The sequence below is a fragment of the Phoca vitulina genome, unplaced genomic scaffold, assembly GCF_004348235.1.
Source record: "Phoca vitulina isolate PV1807 unplaced genomic scaffold, GSC_HSeal_1.0 scaffold26, whole genome shotgun sequence".
NCBI classification, from domain to species: domain Eukaryota; kingdom Metazoa; phylum Chordata; class Mammalia; order Carnivora; family Phocidae; genus Phoca; species Phoca vitulina.
The window spans coordinates 18590539-18614293 of NW_022589729.1; the positions used below are offsets into that span (position 1 = coordinate 18590539).

At 54.1% G+C, this 23755-nt stretch overlaps 1 protein-coding gene across 1 annotated transcript; it reads left to right on the forward strand.

The window, feature by feature from the left end:
* The first annotated feature begins 5427 nt into the window (after positions 1 to 5427).
* Positions 5428 to 23755, forward strand: SLC26A9 (solute carrier family 26 member 9). Its single transcript, XM_032422372.1, has 20 exons — positions 5428 to 5552; positions 8092 to 8231; positions 8352 to 8462; positions 9109 to 9284; positions 11004 to 11168; positions 11743 to 11895; positions 12200 to 12282; positions 13039 to 13186; positions 13488 to 13601; positions 13797 to 13874; positions 14434 to 14529; positions 16398 to 16504; positions 17147 to 17216; positions 17356 to 17448; positions 17581 to 17694; positions 18306 to 18587; positions 19650 to 19704; positions 20825 to 20970; positions 22440 to 22511; positions 23708 to 23755. Exons 1-20 carry the CDS (start codon positions 5428 to 5430, stop codon positions 23753 to 23755), a joined length of 2376 nt encoding a protein of 791 aa, XP_032278263.1.

The following is a 23755-nucleotide window of genomic DNA, read 5'->3' on the forward strand; positions in this document are numbered from 1 at the left end:
AAGAATGCCAGGGTGAGGTGGCCATGCTGGGGCTGCTCCGGTACCTGGCACAGGTGCCCATCAAAGACCCCCTCCCCCACCGCCACTGCGCACGCGCGCGCACGCGCACACACACACACACACACACACACACACACACACACACACACAGCAGGGCTGAGGAGGAAGTCAGCCTGACCCACAATGACAGGATCACCTCCAGACCGGACCAGAACCCCACAGATGGCTCTTTGCCTCCCTGCTCCCTGCCCTCATCTAAAGAGATGTTCTGCTTTTCTTCTCACCAGTTCTGGGAAATTTTAGAGGGACAAGGGCATGAAGAGGGGAGGGGTGGACTGGGTGTGTGGGGAGGGGGGGCAGTTAGGAAAAGAAAGGCCAAGAAAGGCAGAGTGACCTGCCCGAGGTTGCAGAGAAAGGAAGAATATCCTCCAGAGTAATCAAAGCAATAATAATAATAACACAGTCAGAATTTGTTGCATGCTCACCAGGCATCATTCCAAGCCTTTCTATGCATTAACTCGGGCAAGCCCATCTCTGCCCACAGTTTTCTACTGATGTAGACAGACCTAGTCAGAAATACGCCTGGGAAGAGATAACAGTGGGCTTTCTTTTGTATGAATTCACTGCAGGGGGGAATTAGGATCCTGATGAGGGGCCCCGGAGAAGCCCAGGAGGAGGTCTACTCAACCCATACCACCCCCCCACACACACACAGAGTCTATTTCCCCTTTGTTCCCCACCAGCTCCTTAGCTCCGCAAAACCCCTGAATTCCCCTTGCCCCAGATGTGACCCCATTTCCCTGCCAAGCCTTGGAAATTGTCCACACGCCCACCTCTCCTACCCCCTGCGTGCACTTTCCTTCTGGCCCTCTACTTCCCTTAAGCCCCACAGCCCCCCCACCCCCACCCCAGCCAGGTCTCTCCAGCAAATCGGGACCGCCCCTCCTTCCCTCCACAGAGGGGGAGGCGGCAGGGGCACCCTTTTGTTCCTCAATATTGTCACATGGCACCTGCTATTTATCCCTGATCCGGTGGGGGATGGGAGGCGGAGAGGGGCTGACACTGTTTGATGAGAGGCAGCGCTCCTCCATCCACACCTATGGCCGTAGAGAGCACTTGACTTTTTTCAGCGATGCTGACATCACTCGGCAGGGCTGTGTTTGTTTAACTAGGGATCAAGTCTTCACGGCCCCTATACCTCTCCCTTTCTTGCTCCCTCTTTCACCTTCCCACCCCTAACCTAGCATTGTAGGAGCCCTCTCCGGGGGTCCCTGGGAGCCCCTTCACTCTCCGAGAGCCCCAGAGCCGGCTCCAAGCGGTGGTGCCACCTGGCGTCTCCCATCCCCCGCTCCCCCTCAGCCGACAGAACTGGCCCCTCCTAAGCCCCACCCCACCTCAACCCTATTCTTGGAATTAGGAAGTGTGACCAGGGCACCTCCTCACCAGGTGCTGGGGCAGCTCCAGCGGCTGCACATTCGCCACTCTGTCTGTCATGGTCCTGGGAAAGCCAAGGGCCCCTGCAGAGCTCCCGGGAGGAGAGGGAGCACCCAGGAGTCCTGTCACATCAGCCAGGGCAGAAGGTCCCAGGGCGGTCCGAAAGGGGTACTCTGGATGCCACTGAGGGGACAACCCCCAGAGAGCGAGAGCGGGGTCAGCCCTAGAAGGTCTGGGACCCACCAGGAGCAATTAAGATGGAGCCAAAGGCCCCGTTCGAATCCCCACACCACCTCCCTCTAAGACTCGGTTTCTTTATCCACAAAACGAGAGGATTAGACCAGCCTCGGACGTAAGTTCCCTTCTAGACTTAACTTCCTGAGTCGAGCTGGCTGCTGGGTTCACCTTCTTTTGTGTGGTACAAACTCAGGATTGGGAGAACTCCCAGAGCCTTCCCCCCTTCAACACCCTCTTTCTAGAATGAACCGGGCAGAACATATGGGAACAGGCAGATTTTTGCATACCAGTAAAGCAAGGGAACTTTTTCTTCTTGGTTCGCCTGTGTAAGCGGGAACTCCCCTAGCATCTGGTCCCCATCTGTAGGAAGCCTGCCACTGGGGCAGAAACAGTCCTGGGTCATCCCCCTCCCAGAAGGATTTCCACCGCCGCCGCCGCCCCCCTGCTTCCCTCCCTTCCCTGGAAGTGACAGCCGAGAGTGGCCAAAGCCAACATTGGTGTGCAGGCTGGAGAGGCTCAAAGAAAGGGAGGTCAGAGGAGAAAAAGAGATCCCAGGCCAGGGTGGTCAAGAAAGGCTTCATAGAAGAGGAGGAGGAGGAGGAGGAGGAGGAAGAAGAGGGGAAGAGGGCAAGGCCAAGGGGAGAGGGAGGGAAGAGGAGGGGAGGAGGAGGAACGTCAGCAGGTCTTAAGGATGGGCAGGTCTAAGGAGGCAAAATGAGTCAGGGCATGGCAGGTAAGGAGAAAAGTGTGGACAGAGCACAGGGGTGAAACAGAGCCGAGCCTGTCTGGGGGTGCTGAACGGTGCCAGGGGACCCAGCCAACGATTCTACCAACTCCACCAAAACAGGGCCAGATGGCGAAAGGACAAACATGCAGAAATAAGGAGTTTGGGCTTGATCCTCCTGGAAATGAGGAGGCTGAGGGTTTCTGATCAGGAGGTGTAGGCTGGAGATAGGGAAATCAGTCAGAAGACTAATGCAATAGTCCAGGTGTGAGATAAGAGCTGAGGGGGTGAGGGACAGGAGGGACACTGGAAAGAAATAGCAGTGACATTTGAGGAACAGCTGAAGATGGAGGCCAGGGTGGGGAGAGAAAGGGCAGGGACAAATGTGAGGGTAGCCTGGGTGACAGGGAGGCAGATTCCACTGATGAAATGGGGAAGTGAGGGGGCGCTGGGTTAGCAGGGTTCTGTGAAATCAGATGTTAACCCCCTCCCCCACAAACACACTGCTAGGACTTAGAACCTTTGAAAGCAGCCTGGGAAGGGGTTTCAGGGGCCATCCACCACCTGCCAGGGGCCCGGAAGCAAGATCTCCCATCACCCCCTCTTCCAAGGGGCTCTTCCAAGGGGCTCCCTCTTCGGGTCCAGCCCCCCTTCAACATCTTGGCTATTCCCTTGCAGACAGTCTGTTCAGTGGCCAGGGACAGACCCCAAGTCCTTCTCCCAAGCCAGGCTGGAGCTCTGGTTCCTCTGGACGGTCATGCTCCCCACTCATTGCTCCCAAAGGGCCAGCCAGGGAAGCCACTGGAAAGCTAGACTCTTGCAGCCCCTGGAGAGGGTGGGGAGGAGAAGGAGGAGCAAGGGCACCTGCCTCACTGAAGGGTGAAGGGCTGGAAGGAAGCAGCCTCCCATCTTAATAATAGTAGTAGTCATCACCGTTACCATTTACTAGGGGCCTGGGAAGCCCAGCCACTTCACACACACAGTCTCATTTCATCCTCATGACAACCACCCAGGACTCTTATTATCCCCATTTACAGATGAAGAAACTGAATCTTTGAACCCAGATCATTCTGGCTCTAACACGTGTGCTGGTTTTCCTTACGTCACTCTGTCTCGCACTTCTCCCACTGAAATGTCTCCCATGCCATTGCTCTTACTCATTTCTGCCCATGTCTTGTCCAAAACACCATTTATTGATTCATTCCACAAACATTTGGTGAGTACGTACGAAGTGCCTGGCCAGGGGCAGGGCATAGGCGCTGTGGGCAGGTTCAAATTCCTGCCCCCTCCCAGTTGGATATCACCCTGGGGGTTTGCCAGGCATCCAGCCCTTGCTTATAGGTTCTTTTCTTTTAAGATTTTCTTTATTTATTTGAGAGAGAGAGAGAGAAAGAGAGAGAGAGAGAGCATGAGCAGAGGGGATGGGCAGAGAGAGAGGGAGAAGCAGGTTCCCCGCTGAGCAGGAAGCCCAATGTGGGGCTCGATCCCAGGACCCCGGGATCATGACCTGAGTTGAAGGCAGACGCTTAACCGACTGAGCCACCCAGGCGCCCCTGCTTATAGGTTCTGATGGGCCTCGGGGTCCCATGACCAAATGAATGGAATGCACCAGCCCAAACTTCATCAGCTTGGGTACAATCCTACCGATAATAGCAACTCACATTTGCCTAATTTTTTGTACATTTTAAATATCTTTAAAAAAAAATTTCTTGTACATTTTAAACATTTTAAAATACATTTTGTACATTTTAAATATTTCTTGCCCATAACTCATCTGATGCTCACAACCCTGTGAGATAGATATGTTACTCCCATTTTACGGACTAGGAATCCGAGACTCAGAGGGGTGATGTTGTTTGTTCCCCCACCAGTAAAGCCAGGACCAGAAGCCAGGTTTCTGGACCCTTAGTTAATGTACTTTCCATCTCTCTGCCATGTTCTCTTCCACAAAAGGCATCCACCGGCCTGCTCCCCTCCGATAACCCCTATGCACCCAGGTTCTCCCATAGGAAGCCACGGGGCGTCCCTAGCCCCCCGAGTGATTTCTCACTTTCAACCCCATCTCAAATCTTTTGCCAAACTGCCATGGCCACCCACACTCCCCACCTCCTTCCTTCAAACCTGCCCCACCTCCTCCCTCTCCCTCCTTCCTCCAAGGTCCTCCCAGGGGTTTCTCCCAGCTGCCAGGAGCAGGGGACAGGAGGAGGGACCAGTCGGTCATTGTAGGAGGAAGGGGGGATGGTTCCCACAGGGAGCTCCTCTGGGCCTCAGGGGCCCTGGCACTCAGCTCTGCCCTGGTCAGCTCCTGGAACATCAGCAAGGTTGCGCAAAAAGCAAGGAGGAGAGAAACACCAGTACACAAGGGTGGGGGAAAGGTTAGACACAGGAAGCCGTGGGAGAGCCAGCTGGTTCAGACCATCCTGATTTCCCCAAACGCACCATTATGCCCCTGGGAAAACCTGTTGGTGAAGTCCTAGGTGTCTCTTTCAAGCAGGGTCTTTCTGAGGTCACCTCAGCCATCCCCCTGCCTCCGGGCAGGCCGTTTTCTCTATTTCTTCCAAGCTGACTTGCTGAATGCTATGAGCCTTTCTGCTGGGGAAACTGAGGTCTGGGGAGGGAGAAGGGGCTTGTGGGGGCACCAGGGGCCAGGGTTGAGGGCGGGGGACAGGACCCACAGGCTGATATCCGGCTGTGCCGTCTCCTGCCCTTGCATTCCCACCTCCTCTTTGCCTGGTGTTCGGCGGGGGTAACAGTGACGTCACATGTGTGGCGTGCCGGCCACACGCTGGGCGCCAAGCAAAACAGCCAGGGCAAGTGTGTGTATCATCAGTGCCTGGGAAGGAAGGCCACCAAAAGAAGTGAGTCTGGTGGAAAGACCTGAAAGCGGGAAGGGAGGCACCTGGCTGGGTGGGGGCGGGGAAAACCAGAATAAAACCCTGCTGTGGCCAGAGCTAGAGAGACCTGGTGCTGGTGAGGGATGCCCTTCATCTTCCCCTCCTCTGCCTCTCCCAAAGCTTGTCAATGCCCCAGACATGAGCCAGCCCAGGCCCCGCTACGTGGTAGACAGAGCCGCGTACTCTCTCACCCTCTTTGATGATGAGTTTGAGAAGAAGGACCGGACATACCCCCTGGGAGAGAAACTCCGCAATGCCTTCAGGTAACATGGCCCAGAGCCCAGACACCTCTTTCCTCTGCTCCCCACAAAAATCTTGTCTGCACCGGGGTATGGCTCCTGTGCTGGTATGGCTCAGACAGGGCTTGGGGAAGCCCTGGGGAGGAGAGGTTCGGAGCCCTGACTTTAAGATCCTACAACCGGGTGGGAGTGTCAGAGTCCTTCCTTTAAAGTCCTGTTCCCTCCTGATCGAGAAAAATCTGAAGCCACCACCACTCTGTGTCCTTTGTCCTCTTTCCCTCCTAGATGTTCCTTCCTTCTCCTGATCCAGAGAATGCCCAAAGGCAGCCCCTAACTTCCTGGGCTTTCCTAAAGGGTACCTACCAGGATACGGTCCTGCCAGAGCCCCGGGGCTCTTTCCATTCTCAGATCTCTGGGACTGTGCTGGTGGGTAGCAGAACCTCACCTCCACCGAGGGGGCTTCATGAGATGATCTCTGCTCATCCTGCAGAAACCCGAGGCTATGAGCTTCACCTTCCCCCTTCCTATACTCCTGGCAGACCTTGCTCAGTCCTGGCTGTGGGCTGGCTTACTCTTCCTCACTCCTCTGGGGAAACAGCTGATTCAGTTACCTGGATTGAGGTCACTGGCAATGGCTGAAGTGGCAATGCAGGTGGAACTGGTTTAGGCTGGGGGAATCACCCACTTGAGTCTTTCCTACAAACCCTGGTCCAACCCTGCTTCTCCTGGGAGGCTCCATTTCTGCCAGGCTACAGCCAAAGCCTTGGGGGTTCAGCGTCCCGGCACCATACCCACCGCTGTGCTCCTCGGATAGGTGGGCTCTGCCAGCCTTAGTTCCCAAACTAAGCTGGGAAGTTTGGGTTGTTTCTGTGCTGGAGGGATGAGGGTATCTGCTTTGGCCGAAAAGATTATAGGTTAAAACTCTAAAGTGATGGAGGGAACGAACAATTCCCACGAGGCTGGTGTTGAGCCTTAAACAGTGCCGGACACCCAGAAGGTTCTCCAATAAATATTTGTTCAATGAATGAATGAATGAATGGCTAGAAAACTAATCCCTCTGTCCACTTCCCTCTTGGCCTCTGAAGCCTCTGTGTAGGTGCTTCTCTCGGGCTTCAGATTGCCTTGCCCGACATACAGCAGGTTTGCCAGTTAGGCCCGGCAGGTATGAGCCCTCAGGGGAGTTGCGTGTCGTCCCCCAGTCAGCTCTCTATTTGTGAGTCCAGTTTTCCCTGCCATAAACGAACCTGAGCAAGTTCCTGCAGGGCTGGTTCTCCCTTAGGACAAATCTTAAGAGATGCTTTAAGCTATTTGCCACCAGTCCAATACCCTGTCCACCATCCCAAGGATGGGAGAGGCACCCATCTGCCCCCAGAGGATGTTGATGGTGATGCTCTTCCCAGAGTGGTGGTTGGGACAGAAAATCTGTCCAGGCTCTATGCAGGGCGCAAAGCATTGTCTGTGTTGATTTCAGTCTTGGGTGCCATCCAGGGGACTCAGGATCAGGGAAACTATTGTTGAACAACAGCCAAGAGCAGGAATTGGTGCGGGGAAGGAAAGGAGGCCTAATCAGAGCAGGCCAGTGAGTCACCAAATGGGCCCCGAGTATTTGAGTTCCCTCAACTGGGAGAAGAAAAGCAAATGCCTCCCACCCCTTCTAGTCATCAATCCACGAGCTGTCACCATTGCGTCCGTAGGCCCTTGTTCCTCCCACTCCTGAGTTTCTATGAAAAGTCCTCCAGGTGTTCAACAAACAGGGAAAGAATCAACTTTCCCCACCCTGCAACGACAAACGAACAGCTCCCCCATTCTTTCCACCCCCCGGTGAATTAGCAGTAGGAAGAACGCCAGCACTGGAGTCAGCAAACACGAAGGACAGGGGGTCTGCCGAGGCATACCCTGCAGGGACGAGGGAGCCTTCTTTGGGGGGCAGTGCTAACAAAGATGGCGGCAGCCCCTACTCTGACTGAGTTTCAATACCAGCCCACGCTTTCACTCATTCATGCATTCATTTACTCAACAAATATTTACTCAGCACCCCAATACAATGTACAAGGTATACTAGATGAACAAGAGAGCCAGACTTTGGGCCATGGTGGGGTTTGCTGTCTAGTGAGAGCGATAGGTGAAAAGCAAGTAATTTCAACCCACCGTGTACACCAAGATGCAGGAGCCCAGACCTGGGTGCCCTGGCCTGTGTTCCGTCAGACTGGAGACAGACCATCTGAGATAGGGGCTGGACCCCGCAGCTCGGAAGGCTAAGTGACCACAAATCCATGCCTTTACGCCAAGTCTTGTGGACGTCCCCGATGAGCAGCCAGCTCCAGAAGATGCCCAGCTAAAGCCCAGGGCATGTGGATGGCTCTCTAAAGAAAGCCCCTGCATTTTCTTCTTGGTGTCCCCGGCATATTGCATGGTGTGGGTGCTCACTGAACTCTGAATGAATTCCGAATGAATGAGTGAGTGAATGAATGAATGACCAGGAACGGGATCTTAAAAGCCCTCCCCAACTCGGAGTGTCCAAATCACGCCGTGCCGACTGGAAGCCTGCCCTCTTCCCCTCCAGATGCTCCTCGGCCAAGATCAAAGCTGTGGTGTTTGGGCTGCTCCCCGTGCTCTCCTGGCTCCCCAAGTACAAGGTCAAAGACTACATCATCCCCGACCTGCTAGGCGGACTCAGTGGGGGATCCATCCAGGTCCCACAAGGTGAGGGGTCGGTGCCCTAGGTAGGCTTGGCCCGCTGCTCCCCCTCCTCTTCTCCCGGTGCCCCATGGCCTCCATAACCCAGCCATGCCCCTGAGCCTGCAATCTCTCTTTCCTTTGTAGGCATGGCGTTTGCTCTGCTGGCCAACCTTCCTGCCGTCAACGGCCTCTACTCCTCCTTCTTCCCCCTCCTCACCTACTTCTTCCTGGGGGGTATACACCAAATGGTGCCAGGTAAGGCCTCACCCCTCCCAGCAGGCAAGGTGGCCTGGACCCCGAGGACAGGTGGCGCGGCAGAGGGGCTTCGGGTGTTTTCCATCCACAGCCTCCTAGAGTAGGTGCCGTTGGTCCCGAAGGGACCGTCACTGTGAGCGTCAGTCTCAGGTCCCCTGTGGCCTTAGAGAAACCATGTAGCTGCCGTGAACTCGGTGAGCGCTCCCTGTTCTGTCTCCCTCCCTGGAATGTGGGGAGGCCTCGGGAGAACAGGATATACTATGTGCCCTAAAGTGCCGAACAGACGTGAGAAACTACCAAGTCACTCTCAGGCTGGTCCCGGCAGGGACACTTGGAGCTCTCTGGTGCTAAGTGACATGGAGAGAAGGCGCCTGGTCACAAGGCCTATTTCTGGGTCAGGCACTGCTTGCGTTTCCAAGCTCATTTCTTCATGCACCCAACGAAATAATACTAACAGCCGAGGTGAAAGCACCTTGAAAGTATAGGTCCTGGTTACGTGTGAGCGGTTGTTGTTCTGCTGGAGAGGAACGTTGGAGGTGTGGGGACCCATCCCTCTGGGGGCAGGGAAGCTCTCCTGGGCCCCTTTCTGTTGTCCAGGGGTGCGGTCCAAACCTCTGACTCTTGCTGGCTGGGGGGGGCACTGCAGGTACCTTTGCCGTTATCAGCATCCTGGTGGGTAACATCTGTCTGCAGCTGGCCCCAGAGTCGAAATTCTGGGTCTTCAACAATGCCACCAACAAGAGCTACGTGGACACGGCGGCCATGGAGGCCGAGAGGCTGCACGTGTCAGCGACGCTGGCCTGCCTGACTGCCATCATCCAGGTGAGGGGACGGCCACGTCCCTGCCGAGGGCCCAGCCTCAGGAGAGCATCTTTCCATCCTGCCCCTGCCTCCAAACCCCAGTTTTGACATTAAAGCTGATTCAGGGCTCTACCTCCTCCCACTTCCCCATTCCGGGGCCACAAAAGACCTCGAAAAATTGGTGTCTCTCCTCATCCACCTCCAGCAGGTCCATAAGACCAGCATCTGCACCTGGCAAAATTGTCCTGAGTCCCAGACTGTCTGGAAGGCTCACGCTCTCTCTCCACCACCCTCTCCAATGCCCATCCCTCTGCCAGCACAGTCCTCCTATTTCTCTAACATCCCTTATTTATCCCCCTCCGGCCTCCTCTGTGCCAAGTCACGGGCTCACCTGCACCACATCGATTGCACTAATTGCAAAGGCCTCCGCTGGGGTTGGGGGGAGGGTTATTTTTTGTTTTAAGATTTTATTTATTTAAGAAATAGAGAGAGAGCACGAGCAGGGGAAGGAGCAGAGGGAGAGGGAGAAGCAGACTCCCCACTGAGCAGGGAGCCTGACACGGGGCTCGATCCCAGGACCCTGAGATCATGACCGGAGCCGAAGGCAGACGCTTCCAGACTGAGCCACCCAGGCGCCCCTCTGCTAGGTTTTATGAAGGGAAACACTGCGTGGTGGAACACAAAAGCAGGAAGCAACCTCAGAAGACACCTTTAATTCGTCCATTCATTCAGTTAATGTTTCTGGTTGCTTTGCTGAGCCAGGAGCTGGGCCTTAGGAGAATGATAAGTAGAGAAGAGGCCCAGTTACCCAGGAGCTCCCAGCCCAGCAGAGGAAGTAGCCATGTCAACAGATAAACTTGTAGGCCATGAGATAAGCCGCATAATAGAGCTATGTTCAAATGGCAGAGAGTCAGGGAAGGCCTCACCTCAGAGAGGAGGTGACATTTGACATGCATCTTAAAGGATGAGTAGAGGTTGGCCAGGAACCAAATGAATGAGGCACAGAAGGACAGTCCAGGCAGAGGGAATGCACCCCAAAGTGTGAGGCCTGAGAGTATGAACTGACCAGGGAATGACAAGGCAAGAAGTTTGGGGTTGGACAGCAGGAGGCTTTTGGGGGATGGGCCAGAGGGAAACGTAGGCAGAGGCTAGACAATGAAGGCTGAGGTCTGTCCCCTACGCAGCACCTTTGGGTCGGATTAGCAGTTTATAAGGATCATTCAGGCCATAGAGAAGAGAGGCGGGAGGTGGATTAGAAGAATCAAAGCAAGGGGCCTGTCAGGAAACTGCAGAGGCCCGGGCAAGACTCACGAGGGCCTAGACCAGGGTGGTGGCCACAAAGAGGGCCCCCTCCCCCCATGGGGCAAACTTACGGAACATTTGGCCAGGGGTGTTAAAGGGCTTGGCGGTAGGCTGGATGTGCGGGTGAAGGAGGATGACCCCCAAGTTTTTGGTTCGCCCACTGGGTGGATGGTGGTGTCATCTACTGAGAGAGGAAACACTGGGGGAGGACCCGGCTTATTTTTCAGATAAGAAAACTGAGGCCAGAGAGAGGAAGAGACAAAGAAGCCCATGCCCCAAAGCAGACTCGGGGTCGGCCGGCACAGTAGAGGGCCGGTCACAAAGGGCTCATTTCCCTGGGGCTGCTGCATGGAGCTCCAGCCTGGGCTTGGGTCCGGCAGGTGTGGGCACCACTGACCCTTCTCGGTCGTCCCCACACCCCCACCTCTCTCCTCTCAGATGGGCCTGGGCTTCGTGCAGTTCGGCTTTGTGGCCATCTACCTCTCCGAGTCCTTCATCCGGGGCTTCATGACGGCAGCCGGCCTGCAGATCCTGATCTCGGTGCTCAAGTACATCTTTGGACTGACCATCCCTTCCTACGCAGGCCCGGGGTCCATTGTTTTTGTGAGTCTAGGAGCACACCCCTGCAGATGGGGAGGGGCTCAAGCAGGCACAGAGCCAGGGTTACTGTTTGAAGAAGTTGTGAGCTCCTCCTTACAAGATGTTCGCAAGCAAGGGCTGGTTGACCCATGGTTCAGAGAGGATTTTCAGGGGGTTCCCACTTTGGGAGGGAGGGCGAAACACATGACTTTGAGGGCTCATTGAGGTTCTCTATGGTTAATCCCTACTGAAAAGGAGCTGTGCACTCTCCATCAGTTCCCCAGTGTACTGCCTCAGCCCCTCCTTGCCCGGGAAGTCCTTCCTTATGTCTAATCTCCAACCCTCCTTCTTGAGCTTGAATTCTTTCTAGAGAAAGAGGAAGAAAGTCAGCATTCCCATCCCGGCATGAGCTCCCAGCATGCCCTTTGGGAGAGGGAAGTGGGAGATGGGGTGCTGTGGGTGACCAGGGTCTGAATTCGGCTTTGGTGTGCCTCCATTTGAATTTGATGACATCCTTCCACGGGGTTAGACACCCAAGGGTGGGGATAGTATGGGAAGAAGAGGTGGGAGCCCATGAGCATGATGCTCTCTCCACCAGACCTTCATTGACATTTGCAAAAACCTCCCCCACACCAACATCGCCTCGCTCATCTTCGCCCTCATCAGTGGCGTCTTCCTGGTGCTGGTGAAGGAACTCAATGCTCGCTACATGCACAGGATCCGCTTCCCCATCCCTACGGAGATGATTGTGGTAAGGACCCTGCCCTGGGCTGGGGTGTTGGGGGCCAGGCTGGAGAGGCCATGAGAAATGGGATTCAGCTCCAGCCAAAGCCAAGGGAGCCCCTACCCACTTTTACCTCCCCCTCCACTGGCAGCCAGTAGAATAGGGGGTTGGGTGAATCCATTCCATCCCTCTGTACATGGCTCCCACTCTTCCTGCTTCTTGGGTTGTTCCCCTTCGAGGAGGCAGGGGAATGGGATTTGGGGTCCCCAGAGAAGAGGGAGGCTTGGGAGAGACCCCTGCCAATCCCCATTCTCCATTTTGGGGCTTACAGGTGGTGGTGGCAACAGCTATCTCTGGGGGCTACAAGATGCCCCAAAAGTATCACATGCAGATCGTGGGAGAGATCCAACATGGGTGAGTCTGGGTGGTCAAGAAGCCTGCCCACCCCCTACCAACACCCCTCCATGAAGGCCTGGGCTCAGAGACCCAGATGAGACGACCTCTATGAAAGAGGATTGTAGACTCTGGGACACCGACAGAAGGGGAATGGTTTCTGTTACTTTATTACCGAAGAGAGCCATACAATCAGCCAATGCTAGATGTGTTATGAACAGTGAATCTTAACTACCACACACACACCCCAGAAGTCTCATTTACTGGATGCTGCTAAAGCAAAGCCTCTCTGATCAGCCCTTTGCCGGCTCTTTGCCAGCTCTAATGCGTTGGCTCTTTTCCTCCACATGGAAGGGATAACTATTAGCATCAAAACAACACGTATGGAGCATCCATTCTGTGCCAGGCACCACGCCGGGCCCTGGGAGGGGAAGGGCGGTGTTTGTGCCGCAGGGCAGGAGTGGAGGGTGGAGGGGGAGAGGGCAGGGAGTGGTGGTGGCTGTGGATCTGTGGACAGATGAGCATAGAGTCCAGAACCTGGGCGTGAACACACAGGGCCCCCACCCCTTACTGGCTCTGGGACCTCGGACGATTGAGGTTCTACGTCTTGGTTTCTGCTTTGTCGATGGGAGTAACGGTGGCTGCCCCACGGTGTCATACTGAGGACGTAGGCCCTGGCACACAGTGGGGCCTTGCTGGTCCCTGCGGGTTGAGGAAGGACTCGCCCTCCCTCTTCTCACACGTCTGGGCCCTGCCTCCTCTCTGGCTCCCTGGCAGGTTCCCCAGTCCTGTGTTGCCTGTGGTTTCCCAGTGGAAGGACATGATGGGCACTGCCTTCTCACTGGCCATCGTGGGCTACGTCATCAACCTGGCCATGGGCCGGACGCTGGCCAGCAAGCACGGCTATGACGTGGATTCTAACCAGGTAGGTCCAGCCACTGCCAGTAAGGCCCAGCAGGACAGGCCGGGTCCCACAGGTGTACCGTGGGGCTCTCTGGGCTGCAGTGAGGAAGGTGCCTGCCGGTGAGGAGGAGGGGCTCTGACCACGGGAGGCTGACTTTGCTTGGTTGGGAGTGTCTGGCTTTTCTAGCAGCAGGGTCATTCTCAAGCCCGAGGCCCAAGATCCAGCTTGCATGGATGACTACGTTTGGTCTATACCCGCCGCCCACCCCCCGTCCACCCCCCCGCCGCTGCCCCAGCCTCCGATCCTGCCCCTGTCCCCACAGGAGATGATCGCCCTGGGCTGCAGCAACTTCTTTGGCTCCTTCTTTAAAATCCACGTCATTTGCTGTGCTCTCTCTGTCACTCTGGCTGTGGATGGAGCTGGAGGAAAATCCCAGGTGAGCGTTGCACCAGGGGAGTGGGGCGAAGGGGGGAGAGGGGAAGGAAACAGTTGCCCCAGAGAACCCAGGGCCCCTGCAAGCCAGGCCAGCTGCTTCTCCAAACTTCCTCTTCCCTCATCGGTCTCTACACCACCAAAGGCATCTGTTGGAAATAAGAGCGAGAATGTCACACCTATGCCTTTCTCGGAACAGGTGGCAAGCCTGTGCGTGTCCCTGGTCGTGATGATCACCATGCTGGTCCTGGGGTCCTATCTGTACCCCCTCCCCAAGGTAAGAGCGCAGTGGGAAAGCGGAGCCCAGCAGGAGACTCCAGTACAAACAGTCCCCAAGTGTTGCGTAACCCCACAAAGTGCCCACGTGGTCACACTTTGTCCTAATCACAGCCTGTGAAGTAGAAAACACAGGTTCTACTTTCCTCATTTTACAGGTGAGGGAAACTGAGGCTGAGAATGTCTAAGTGATCTGTGGTGGTACAGCTCACAAGTGCAGGGCTGGTCGCCAACTCCAGCCTTCCGACCTAAGGGTCAATCCCCCCATCAGCGTTTACAAGTGCTTAGGAGTGTCTGACTAGGAAGGCCCTGGACACCAGGTGCTTTGGAGATGAGGGAAGAGGGGAAGGGCGGGGCGGGGAAGAGCCAGGATGGGCCACACGGCCTAGCGCCTGCACTCTCCAGTGCTAAGATGGAGCGCGGAGATTTGGGGGTTCTGCCAGCAGAGATGTTCTGAAACTGCAGCTCTGTCCTGCTGGACACCAGGGTCGGGGGTGCATAGGACGGGGAAGAAGAAGGGGACACCTCAGGTGAGAAAGAACAACGTTCTGCTTCCCCAGTCTGTGCTAGGAGCACTGATAGCCGTCAACCTCAAGAACTCCCTCAAGCAGCTCGCTGACCCCTACTACCTGTGGAAGAAGAGCAAGCTGGACTGTGTAGGTATTGGGTGGCCTCTGAGTATCCCTCCAGGCCCCTGGCCCCCTCCTCCAACCCCATGGCCCTATCAGCTCTTTCTGTCGGTGATCCCTCCCTCATCGCAAAACAAGCTATTAAGAGCCCAGGTTTTGGAGTGAGACATCCTATGTCCGCATCCTAACTCAATGGCTCACTGGCTCTATGGCTTGGCCCTAAACCAGCAAGTCCCTAAGCAAGTCCCTTAACTTCTCTGAGCCTTGGCTTTCTCATCTGAGAAAGGGGTATCTTATACTCTCTACCCACCCACCAGGGTTGTTTATGAGGAAGACGAGATAATACAAGTAAAGAGCATGTTGTCTGAATTGTGTCCTGGGTTCAGTAAAACTTATCTATGATTATTTTTATGATCTGTAGTTCCAAAAAAAGCAAAAAGAAATAGTTTTTAAAAACAACAATAACAAAAACTCTAGAACCTAAAGCCAGTGTACCAGGATCTTGAGTAAATTGCCAGATTTCTAGGGAGTGCTATTTCCTCCTCTCTACTGGGGATGACAGTCATGGCTTCATCACCCACTGGTTATGAGGATTAAATGAGATCACATGGGAAAGCACCCTGCAACCATGCAACACTCAGCAAACATGACTGATTGTTATGATTAGTCACTGTCCCAGTGCATCTCGTGGTGGACAATAGTATTAAGGCCACTAGGTACTGACAGCTCTGACAATGATCCCCATTTAAGCTCCACCAGAACTTAGGAGAGAGGATTTACTGACCTCCTTTCAAGATTATGAAACCAAGAGGTGCCTGGCTGGCTCAGTCAGAAGAGCACGCAACTCTTGATCTCCGGGTCGTGAGTTCAAGCCCCATGTTGGGTGTAGAGATTACTTAGATACATTAAACTTAAAAAAAAAAAAAAAAAAAAAAAGGGATAATGAAACCAAGGCTCAGAGAGGTTACGTAACTTGTCAAAGGCCACAGGGTTAGTAAGTGGTAGAGTTGGGATTGGGACCCAAATCTTAGACGGCAAACCTCTGCGTGGTACTGTCTCCTGGGGTTACCTGCATGGTACCCGAGGAAGATCCTTAAAGCCAGAGAAGTGAGCAGTCCATCTGGGGTCCCCCAGTGAGTGATGAGGATAGGGGAAAATAATGTTCCAATTCCCACCCCAAAGATCTGCTTTTATCCCACCATGACAATAGTCCCTGATATTTACATTGTGCTTTGGGCTCCCATCTGAACCTCACAGTTCTCTATAGGATGTGAGCAAAATTGTTTCCTTTAGAGGGATTTGGGAGACTGTAAAGGACAATCAAGGGGGCAACCATCCAAACTGCATCCAATCCTGCCCTCCACCCACACAACCAGACCCCAGGCCATCAGGCTGGGAAGACCACTGAGCATGTGTTGGGCATACACAGAGAAGATGGAGAAAGGGAGCTCATGTTTGTTGAGTGACCACTGGGTGCCCATCACTAGGCTAGGGCCCTTAGGTGCCTTCGCTCTTTAATCCTTTCATGAAACAGGTATCATTACTCCCCTTTTGTGGATCAGGCAACTTGGCTCACGTCACTAGTAAGTGGGAGAATGAAACTTTAGACCCAGGTGTACCTGACCCACATGCTCTCAGCGTCCGCCATGCTGCCTCCCTGTGTGGGCTGGGGTTGTCTACTAAAAACCAAGCAAGCTTGCTCGCCACACTCAACCTAGGGGAAATGTGCAAGCATACCCAGAGCACCAATACATAAGATAATGCGAAAATGCCATGAAAAGTGGAGGGCCGGTCTGAGGTTGCACAAACAGAGAATGACCTTGGCTTTTCCAGGAAGACCCCCCAAAAGAGGCAGCCTTCTCCCCAGGCCTGCTCTGACATCTCTCTCCTCACAGTGCGTCTGGGTGGTGAGCTTCCTCTCCTCCTTCTTCCTGAGCCTGCCATATGGGGTGGCCGTGGGCGTCGCCTTCTCCGCCCTGGTTGTGGTCTTCCAGACTCAGTTGTAAGTAACAGCTTCCCCCGCCTCAAAGGCACAGCAGTGGGGCCCCCGCGCCCAGGCTGGGCTGACTGACCGCCATATCCTGAAATCCCCAGAGGAAGCCCTAATGGGCTCAGAGGGCTGGGGGCCCAACAAAGTAGGAGAACAGGAGGGTAAGACCCTGAGTCTGTCCAAAGGCATTGCCAGTCCCTGGACCAAATGAGACCCTCCCCTGAGGCCAGAGGACAGATGCTGTGTCCTTCCTATAAAAAGGTTAAGAGGTACAGGCCAGGGGCACCAGAGGAAGAGGGTTCAGGCCAGGGCAGGAAGGATGCTCTGGGTGAGGGAAGCCCTGTCTTTTCTTCTTGAGAACTCGAAACCAAGAACCAGGGCCACCTAAGCTTGTCACCTTGCATACCCCACCTCTTTGTGCTGAGCCCCAGGCTGGGAGCTATGTCAAGGGCCCGCCTGTCATCCTTCTAGTCATAGCCCAGCCACAGGCCACCAGGAATGTGTCTCCAGTGCAGAAAGACCAACACAACATGCCGGGGACGGAGGAAGGGACCCCATCCCACCCTGCTTCTGCCCCATCTCCCATCCCAGCATCCTTCCAGGCCCATTGACTATTAGCATGTTCTTATTTTTTTCTTTTCCCTTTTCACCCAGTCGAAATGGCTACACTTTGGCCCAGGTCATGGACACTGACATTTATGTTAATCCCAAGACCTATAGTAGGGTAAGTAATCCAAACTTACGACCTCCTCTTTTGCTCTGCCCCCCCCCACACACACAAATAAAGGAGAGTTAAAAAAAAAAAAAAAAAAAAAAGCCAATAAAGACATTTCTGCAACCTGAGCTCAGTCTCCCTGTCCTAGGTCCAGGAAATCGAGGGGGTTAAGATTGTCACTTACTGCTCCCCCCTCTACTTTGCCAACTCGGAGATCTTCAGGCAAAAGGTCATTGCCAAGGTAAGGTTCAGAACTCTGGTGACCAGAAGGGCTGAACAGAGCGTAACCAGAAGATGGGAGAAAGGGGGCTGGGAGGCAGGCCACCTCCAAAGAGGGTGGAGGTCCAAACTGCTATTGTTTCTCTCCCTGCAGACAGGTGTGGACCCCCAAAAAGTACTGCTGGCCAAGCAAAAATACCTCAGGAAGCAGGAGAAGGGGAGGCTGATGCCCACACAGCAGAGGAAGTCTCTGTTTATGAAAACCAAGGTGAACTGACGCTAGGAACAGCCTACGCTCTCAGATCCTGCCCCCTGGGGCCCCACCTCCCAGCACCCTTTGAGGCAAAGACATAAGGTCTCTGGGCAGTCTTCTCCTTAGGTGAGGGGACGCCAGCTCCTGGGGGTAACCATGGAGCTCCCATGGCCCCTCCTCATTTTCTGGCTAAGGTAGAATATAGCCCATAGACTTATGAACAACCCCAAATGGGGAGCAGCAGTGAATTTGCTGGGGTACCCACCCAGCTTTGATGTGGGGGTGGGAGTTCTGGGGAGAAGCAAGCAGGCACGCACACATGTAAAAAGGAGCACAATTGTTTCCCAAAACACTTTCTCCCACGGCGGAGTGGGCCAAGGCTTCCGTGCCTCTCCTGGGTGGGTCCTCCAACTTTGTCTGGTTGGTGGGAGACTGAGCATGCAGGCCCTGCCTGAGGAAAGGGCGTTGGGAGATGCCTCCCCTGTGGGGTTCTGGGGGCTTGTAGTCACCACCTCTATGTTCTTGACGTTATTGACCCCCACCTGCACATTCCTTGCCCCTGCCTCAACTATAGCAAAGTCTGATGCAGTTTGGTGATTCCCTGCAAACTGCACCCCCCCCCCCAGCCTGTGTCCCTGCAGGAACTCCAGCAGGACTTTGAGAATGCCTCCCCAACTGACCCCAACAACAACCAGACTCCTGCTAATGGCGCCAGTGTCTCCTACATCACCTTCAGCCCTGACAGCTCCCCAGGGGCCCACTGTGAGCCACCAGCCTCCGCTGAGACCCCCAGTGAGCCCAGTGACATGCTGGCCAGCGTCCCACCCTTTGTCACCTTCCACACCATCATCCTCGATATGAGTGGGGTCAGCTTTGTGGACTTGATGGGCATCAAAGCCCTGGGCAAGGTGAGGCCCCAGGTAGAGGGGGTGCCGGCTGCCCTCCACCCCAACACCCTCACCCCTGTTCTCCCACACTCCCTTTCTCTGGAGCCCTCATTTTGACAAGCTGAGAGAGGAAGCTCAAAAGGGAGCTTTCCCCCAGACATGATCAGGATAGGCTGCTCTCTGCACAGGCCCAGACAGCCCACGATGATGAGTGGCTGGAAAGGAATACCAGAGGGATATTCGCTGTCCCACCTGCCTTAGCACCCCTCTCTAGCAGAGGCCATCCCAAATTCCTTCTCAGGCCACCAGGAACCCACCCCAGGGTCTTCTGAGTAGAGTCCAGCTTGGCCCTGGTTCATGGTCTGCTGTTCCTTCCCACCCTCACCCAGACACTCCAGCATCAGTCAATTCCAGTCAACTGAGAAGAAAAGAAGACATAATATTAGTGCCCCACATTCTCAGGCCAAATCGGCAGTCCATGGGACAACTTGAATAAAGGTATCCATCCATCTGATACCTTTTCAGCAACGCTTCCGATGGTAGGGAATCAACAAGCCTCAGAGCTGGCTCAGAAAGGCAGTCCAGGAAAACCCAAGGTGTACAGAGAGCATGTAGGCTGAGTATCATACACAGGGCATCAGCCAGGTGCCCAGAAGGCCGCATCGCCAGCCGTGGGCTCAGCTTGCTTCCCTAGCCTGGACCCGGAGTACAGCGAGGTCTCCATCCTCCCCTGCAGCTTCTGCCTGAAGCCACAAAGTCGGGAAAGAGGTGGAATCTGGAAATCTAAGCTACTGAGAGAAAAGATCTGACCCCATAAGAAGGGGGCACGGTGTCTTTAAGTGCCCGCCTCATTGGCAAAGCCCCATTTCTGTCCTGCTTTCCAGAAAAGCCGCAGCCAACACTCCAGGGAGAAGCAGTGTGCTTTGCTGCTATTTTTATCTTTGGCTGCCAGGACTCTTGGGGTTGCTTACTTGTTTGGCTTCCCCTCTGAAGTGCGTTTTGTGAATCACTTTTGAGACCCACTCAGAACATTCCTTTCCTTTTGTCTCCCTATCCCAATACCCTTCCCCCCAACACTTCTAGCTGAGCTCCACCTACGGGAAGATCGGTGTGAAGGTCTTCTTGGTGAACATCCACGGTGAGAAGGAGGACATTTAGAGGATCCCAAGGTTGGGGGTGGGTGGGGGAGGGGAGGAGCACCCAAGTAATTCCCCCCAACTACTATCTGCTCATAAGTGCTTCGAGCACAAGTCAGAAGAGACTGTGGCCAGATTGTGTAAATACCCTAGGGGTCTCAATAACAGAGTGAGGGGGGAGCGGGGGCATGGAGCCTAAAAAGGACAACTGGGATTCTAATTTGCCCCACTACTAATTTGCCTGTATCCTCGGCCAAGTCACTTCATGTCTAGGGATCAATTTCCACTTATGTTAAATTAGGGGGTTGATTGAATGAATTGGGGGATCTTCTCTAAGCTTGCAAGCCCATGAATGAGCATAAGGCACACTCACACACACTGTAGCTCTCTGGGGAACACAGAGGCACACAGTTTTATATACACACAATCTCCAAAGGGTGCATGTCCACAGGGCAGAAGACTTTCACATCATCGGTGCGGATGCCGAGTGCAGGGACGGGGACCCACGGCAAGCACACACAGACATATAACAGGATGTGAAAGGGCACATGCACCCCACTTCCTGCAAAGAACCAGAGCCCTGCTGGGGGCCAGCCCAACTTCAGAGTTAGCCTGAGCAGGACCCAAGCTCTGTGGAACCTGCTCAGAGGGAGAATCTGCAATGGCAGTTAGCGTCAGTGGACTCCTCCCTCCCTGGACAGTCCTCAGGAACTCATCTCTAGCATCTGGTAAAAGTAAGGGCTCTGCCACACATTGGAGGCTGCGGGAAAGGTCTAGAGAAACAAGAGGAAGAACGAACCATCCAGGGGTAGAATTGGCAGCAGCCTCCTCGTGGACGTTTTCAGCCTTTCCCTCTCAATCCCCACAAAGTACCGACTCCCTGAATCAAACTGCTTCCTTCTGCCTGGGTTGAAGGTTCAGCATCCTCAAGCTCACGTTGCCCTCTGCTGTCCAGAATTGATATTGCAAGGCCAATGCCTTGGCCTGGCCTTTGGATGGCCCAAAGAGCACAACGCTCTGTCCTCTCTCTCCTTCCTTCCCTTCCCTCTCACCATCCTTCCTCCACCCCCAGCTCCAGACCACATGGCTGTTATCTTGCTGAAAGCTTTTTCCTCCTTCCAGCCCAGGTGTACAACGACATCAGCCATGGCGGTGTCTTTGAAGATGGGTGTCTAGAGCGCAACCATGTCTTTCCCAGCATACATGATGCTGTCCTCTTTGCCCAGGCAAATGCCAGAGAGGTGGCCCCAGGACGTGACTTCCAAGGGGTAAGGTCCTGGCACGTTGGGAATCCAAGGCCCCGGGGCACTGAAATTGCAGGACCAGGGGCATGAGAAAGAACACAGGGGAAGTTTTGGGTTCCAACACCAAGTCTATCCTTCCACTTTTCTGAAACCGCCATTACAGAGTTCCTTATCTGTAGAACGAGCACCCTAAATTAACATCACCTACCTCACAGCGTTTTTCTTTTGCCTCCGTTTTAAGACTGATAATTATGCCTCTCATGTCGCTTGAAAGCACTTTGTATACTGTAATATCTTTTATTAATATTAATTTCCAGGTCCACAAACACTCAAAGCGTATTAGAGTATGCCCAGTATTCTGGTATTGTTTACCTGCCCTCCTCCTTCACTCGTTCTAGAAGAGGCTTTGAGCAAAGGGAGGGGAGTAAGCCTGCCCGTTTTAATATAGCGGAGCTTAGAGATTTCAGACTGGTGATGGATGAAGAGGCTGGATCCAAGTTTTGTCTCAGTTACTTGACATTTAATTTGCTAGCTCACTAAGTGGTGTGCAAATGAGCTACAAATCACACTGTTTAGGACTCCAGAAAGCTGGGGAGGCAGAAAAACTCCACCCCACTGACTGGGGTCCCTGCCTGGGCCTCTCCAGCCACCTCCTCCCCACCGCCACTCCCAGGGTCCCTCCCAGCTCAGCAGCCCCTGCCCTTGACCTCCCAGGACTCTGTGCTTCAGACCTCCTTATATAGAAAACCTCCCCTGCCCTGGGTCATAAGAAAGGCTTTTCTGGCTGGAGCAACGATTTGCTCTTTGCTGTAAGAGACTGATGAAGGTAAAGCCATCTGTTCTAAGTGCTAAAAGACTGCCCAGGAAAACACAAGGCCCCTCCACACTTAGAGCAACTGTGCAGAAACAACAGGCTTTCTGGCCTCACAAGCCTTGTCCACAGAGCAAAAAGAGGGAGATTCTAGAAGAATCCTCACCATTTTTTATTGCACAAATGATGCCCAGTTACTGTGGTTATATATCTAAAATAATTTATGTTATAGAATATATTTATATTTACATATTACAAAATATATTCATATATATAAATTAAACACACACTCACACACCCCTTTTTGATGGCATGCTGAGGTAGAAAGCCCGCAAAGTGAGTTTGATTATCCTCCTTTTACAGATGAGGAAACAGATTCCCAGAGAAGGGAAATGGACTCCCCTCGGTCAGGCAGCCAGCCAATTGTCCTTGTCGGCTAGGCCAACCTCCCCTGCCTCAAAGGTGTCCACAGAGGAGGGTTAATCCCAGATGCACCCCTCTGCTCTAAGGGGGAAGGCCACCCAATGCTACATTTTGTGAGGTAGATGAGGGAGGGCAGGGAAGAAGCAAGAGGGTGACTCATGTGGCAGAAAACATGGTGCCCACCCGGAGGCTGACATTTGCACCAAACTGTGTCATTCACTCATGGAGCTCATCCTGCACCTGTTTTCCCCCCTTCCAGGCTCCAGTGGACCCGGAGCTGTCCTTATACGATTTGGAGGAGGACAGCCCCAGCTACTGGGACTTGGAGCACGTGAGCTGACGGGCGGGGGGTATGGGGGGTATGGGGCCAGGAGCGGGAAGGAGACCCTCCCAAACCCAAGGTGTTCACGGGGCTCTCTCACGGCCAAGCCAGAGCCGTTACCTTGAAGGCCACAACATTTCTCTCTCATCTCTCTTGTAATAACAGATCCTACTTCTTCTCATTCCCTGAGAGGCATCACATGGGGAAGGGAGAGACACTGGATGAGGTTCTTGAGAACTGACATCTATTCTTAACTGTGCGCCGCATCCACACGTGATCTTGGACGGACACATAACACACGGGGCCCCAGTTTCTATCACTGTAAAGTAGGGGAGGTGTGGGTGATAGCTGGCCCCGTCCACCTCCCAGGCTCCGTGGGGGATTCACGTGTTCTTCATGAATTCAACAGACATGTGAGGACTGCTTGCCTGGCACAGTTCCAGGGTGGGCAAACAGAGGTGAGGCCCCTGCCCTCAGGAAACTTATATTCCGGGAGGGTCAGATGAATTCGAAGAATACAAATGTTATCGCCCACAGACAGATGCCCTATCCCCACAGGGCCCTGTCGTCCTGACAGGGAAACTAGCAACCACCCCACTGCCCTGAGTTACGGGAAACCCAGATGACTAGCTGGAGAGGAGTCTGGCTTAGGGCCTGGGAATCACATCTCACTGTACCTCTTCGCATTCCTTTTGGGCTCGAGTTCCACGTCCTCCGGACAGGGTCTCTGGGGGGGCTGATGGCATGTGGGAGACACTAGGAAAGAGCCCGGGCTACGGAGATTTGGCAGGCTGATTACTGTGCTCCTGTGGAATCCCCAGCACATTCCAAAAACCTTGGCTAGGCCCCCAAATAGCTTATCAGAGCAAGAAAGGACTTTACAGCTTGTCTGATCTCCCCACTCATGTCAGCTAACAAAGACAGTGAAGCCGAAAAGGAGGAGGGACATGTGGAGGTCACAGAGCCTTCCAGAGGTGATTCTAGGTAGATTCCAAGCATCTTCTCTTGTCGCCTCCGAACCAGTTCGCCTCTTAGGCTGAGCCCGCCTCTCCGCTGTTCACGTACACACTCACACTCACACACACTTACTCATGAAGCTCTCTCTGACCAGGGCCTCATAGGGTCACCTCATGGTTGCAGCCCCTGTGAACTCAACGCGTCTAACGCTCTCCCTTCCCCTCCCCTGTCCTTCCATGGCCTTACAGGAGATGTTTGGGAGTATGTTTCACACAGAGACCCTGACTGCCCTGTGA

Bases quoted from the DNA above. Each gene is read 5' to 3' on its own strand.
- SLC26A9 (XM_032422372.1), top strand. From the start codon at position 5,428: ATGAGCCAGCCCAGGCCCCGCTACGTGGTAGACAGAGCCGCGTACTCT. The intron at 8,463-9,108 runs GTAAGGCCTCAC...GGGGCACTGCAG, and splicing joins TATACACCAAATGGTGCCAG to GTACCTTTGCCGTTATCAGC. The intron at 16,505-17,146 runs GTAAGTAACAGC...CTTTTCACCCAG, and splicing joins GTGGTCTTCCAGACTCAGTT to TCGAAATGGCTACACTTTGG.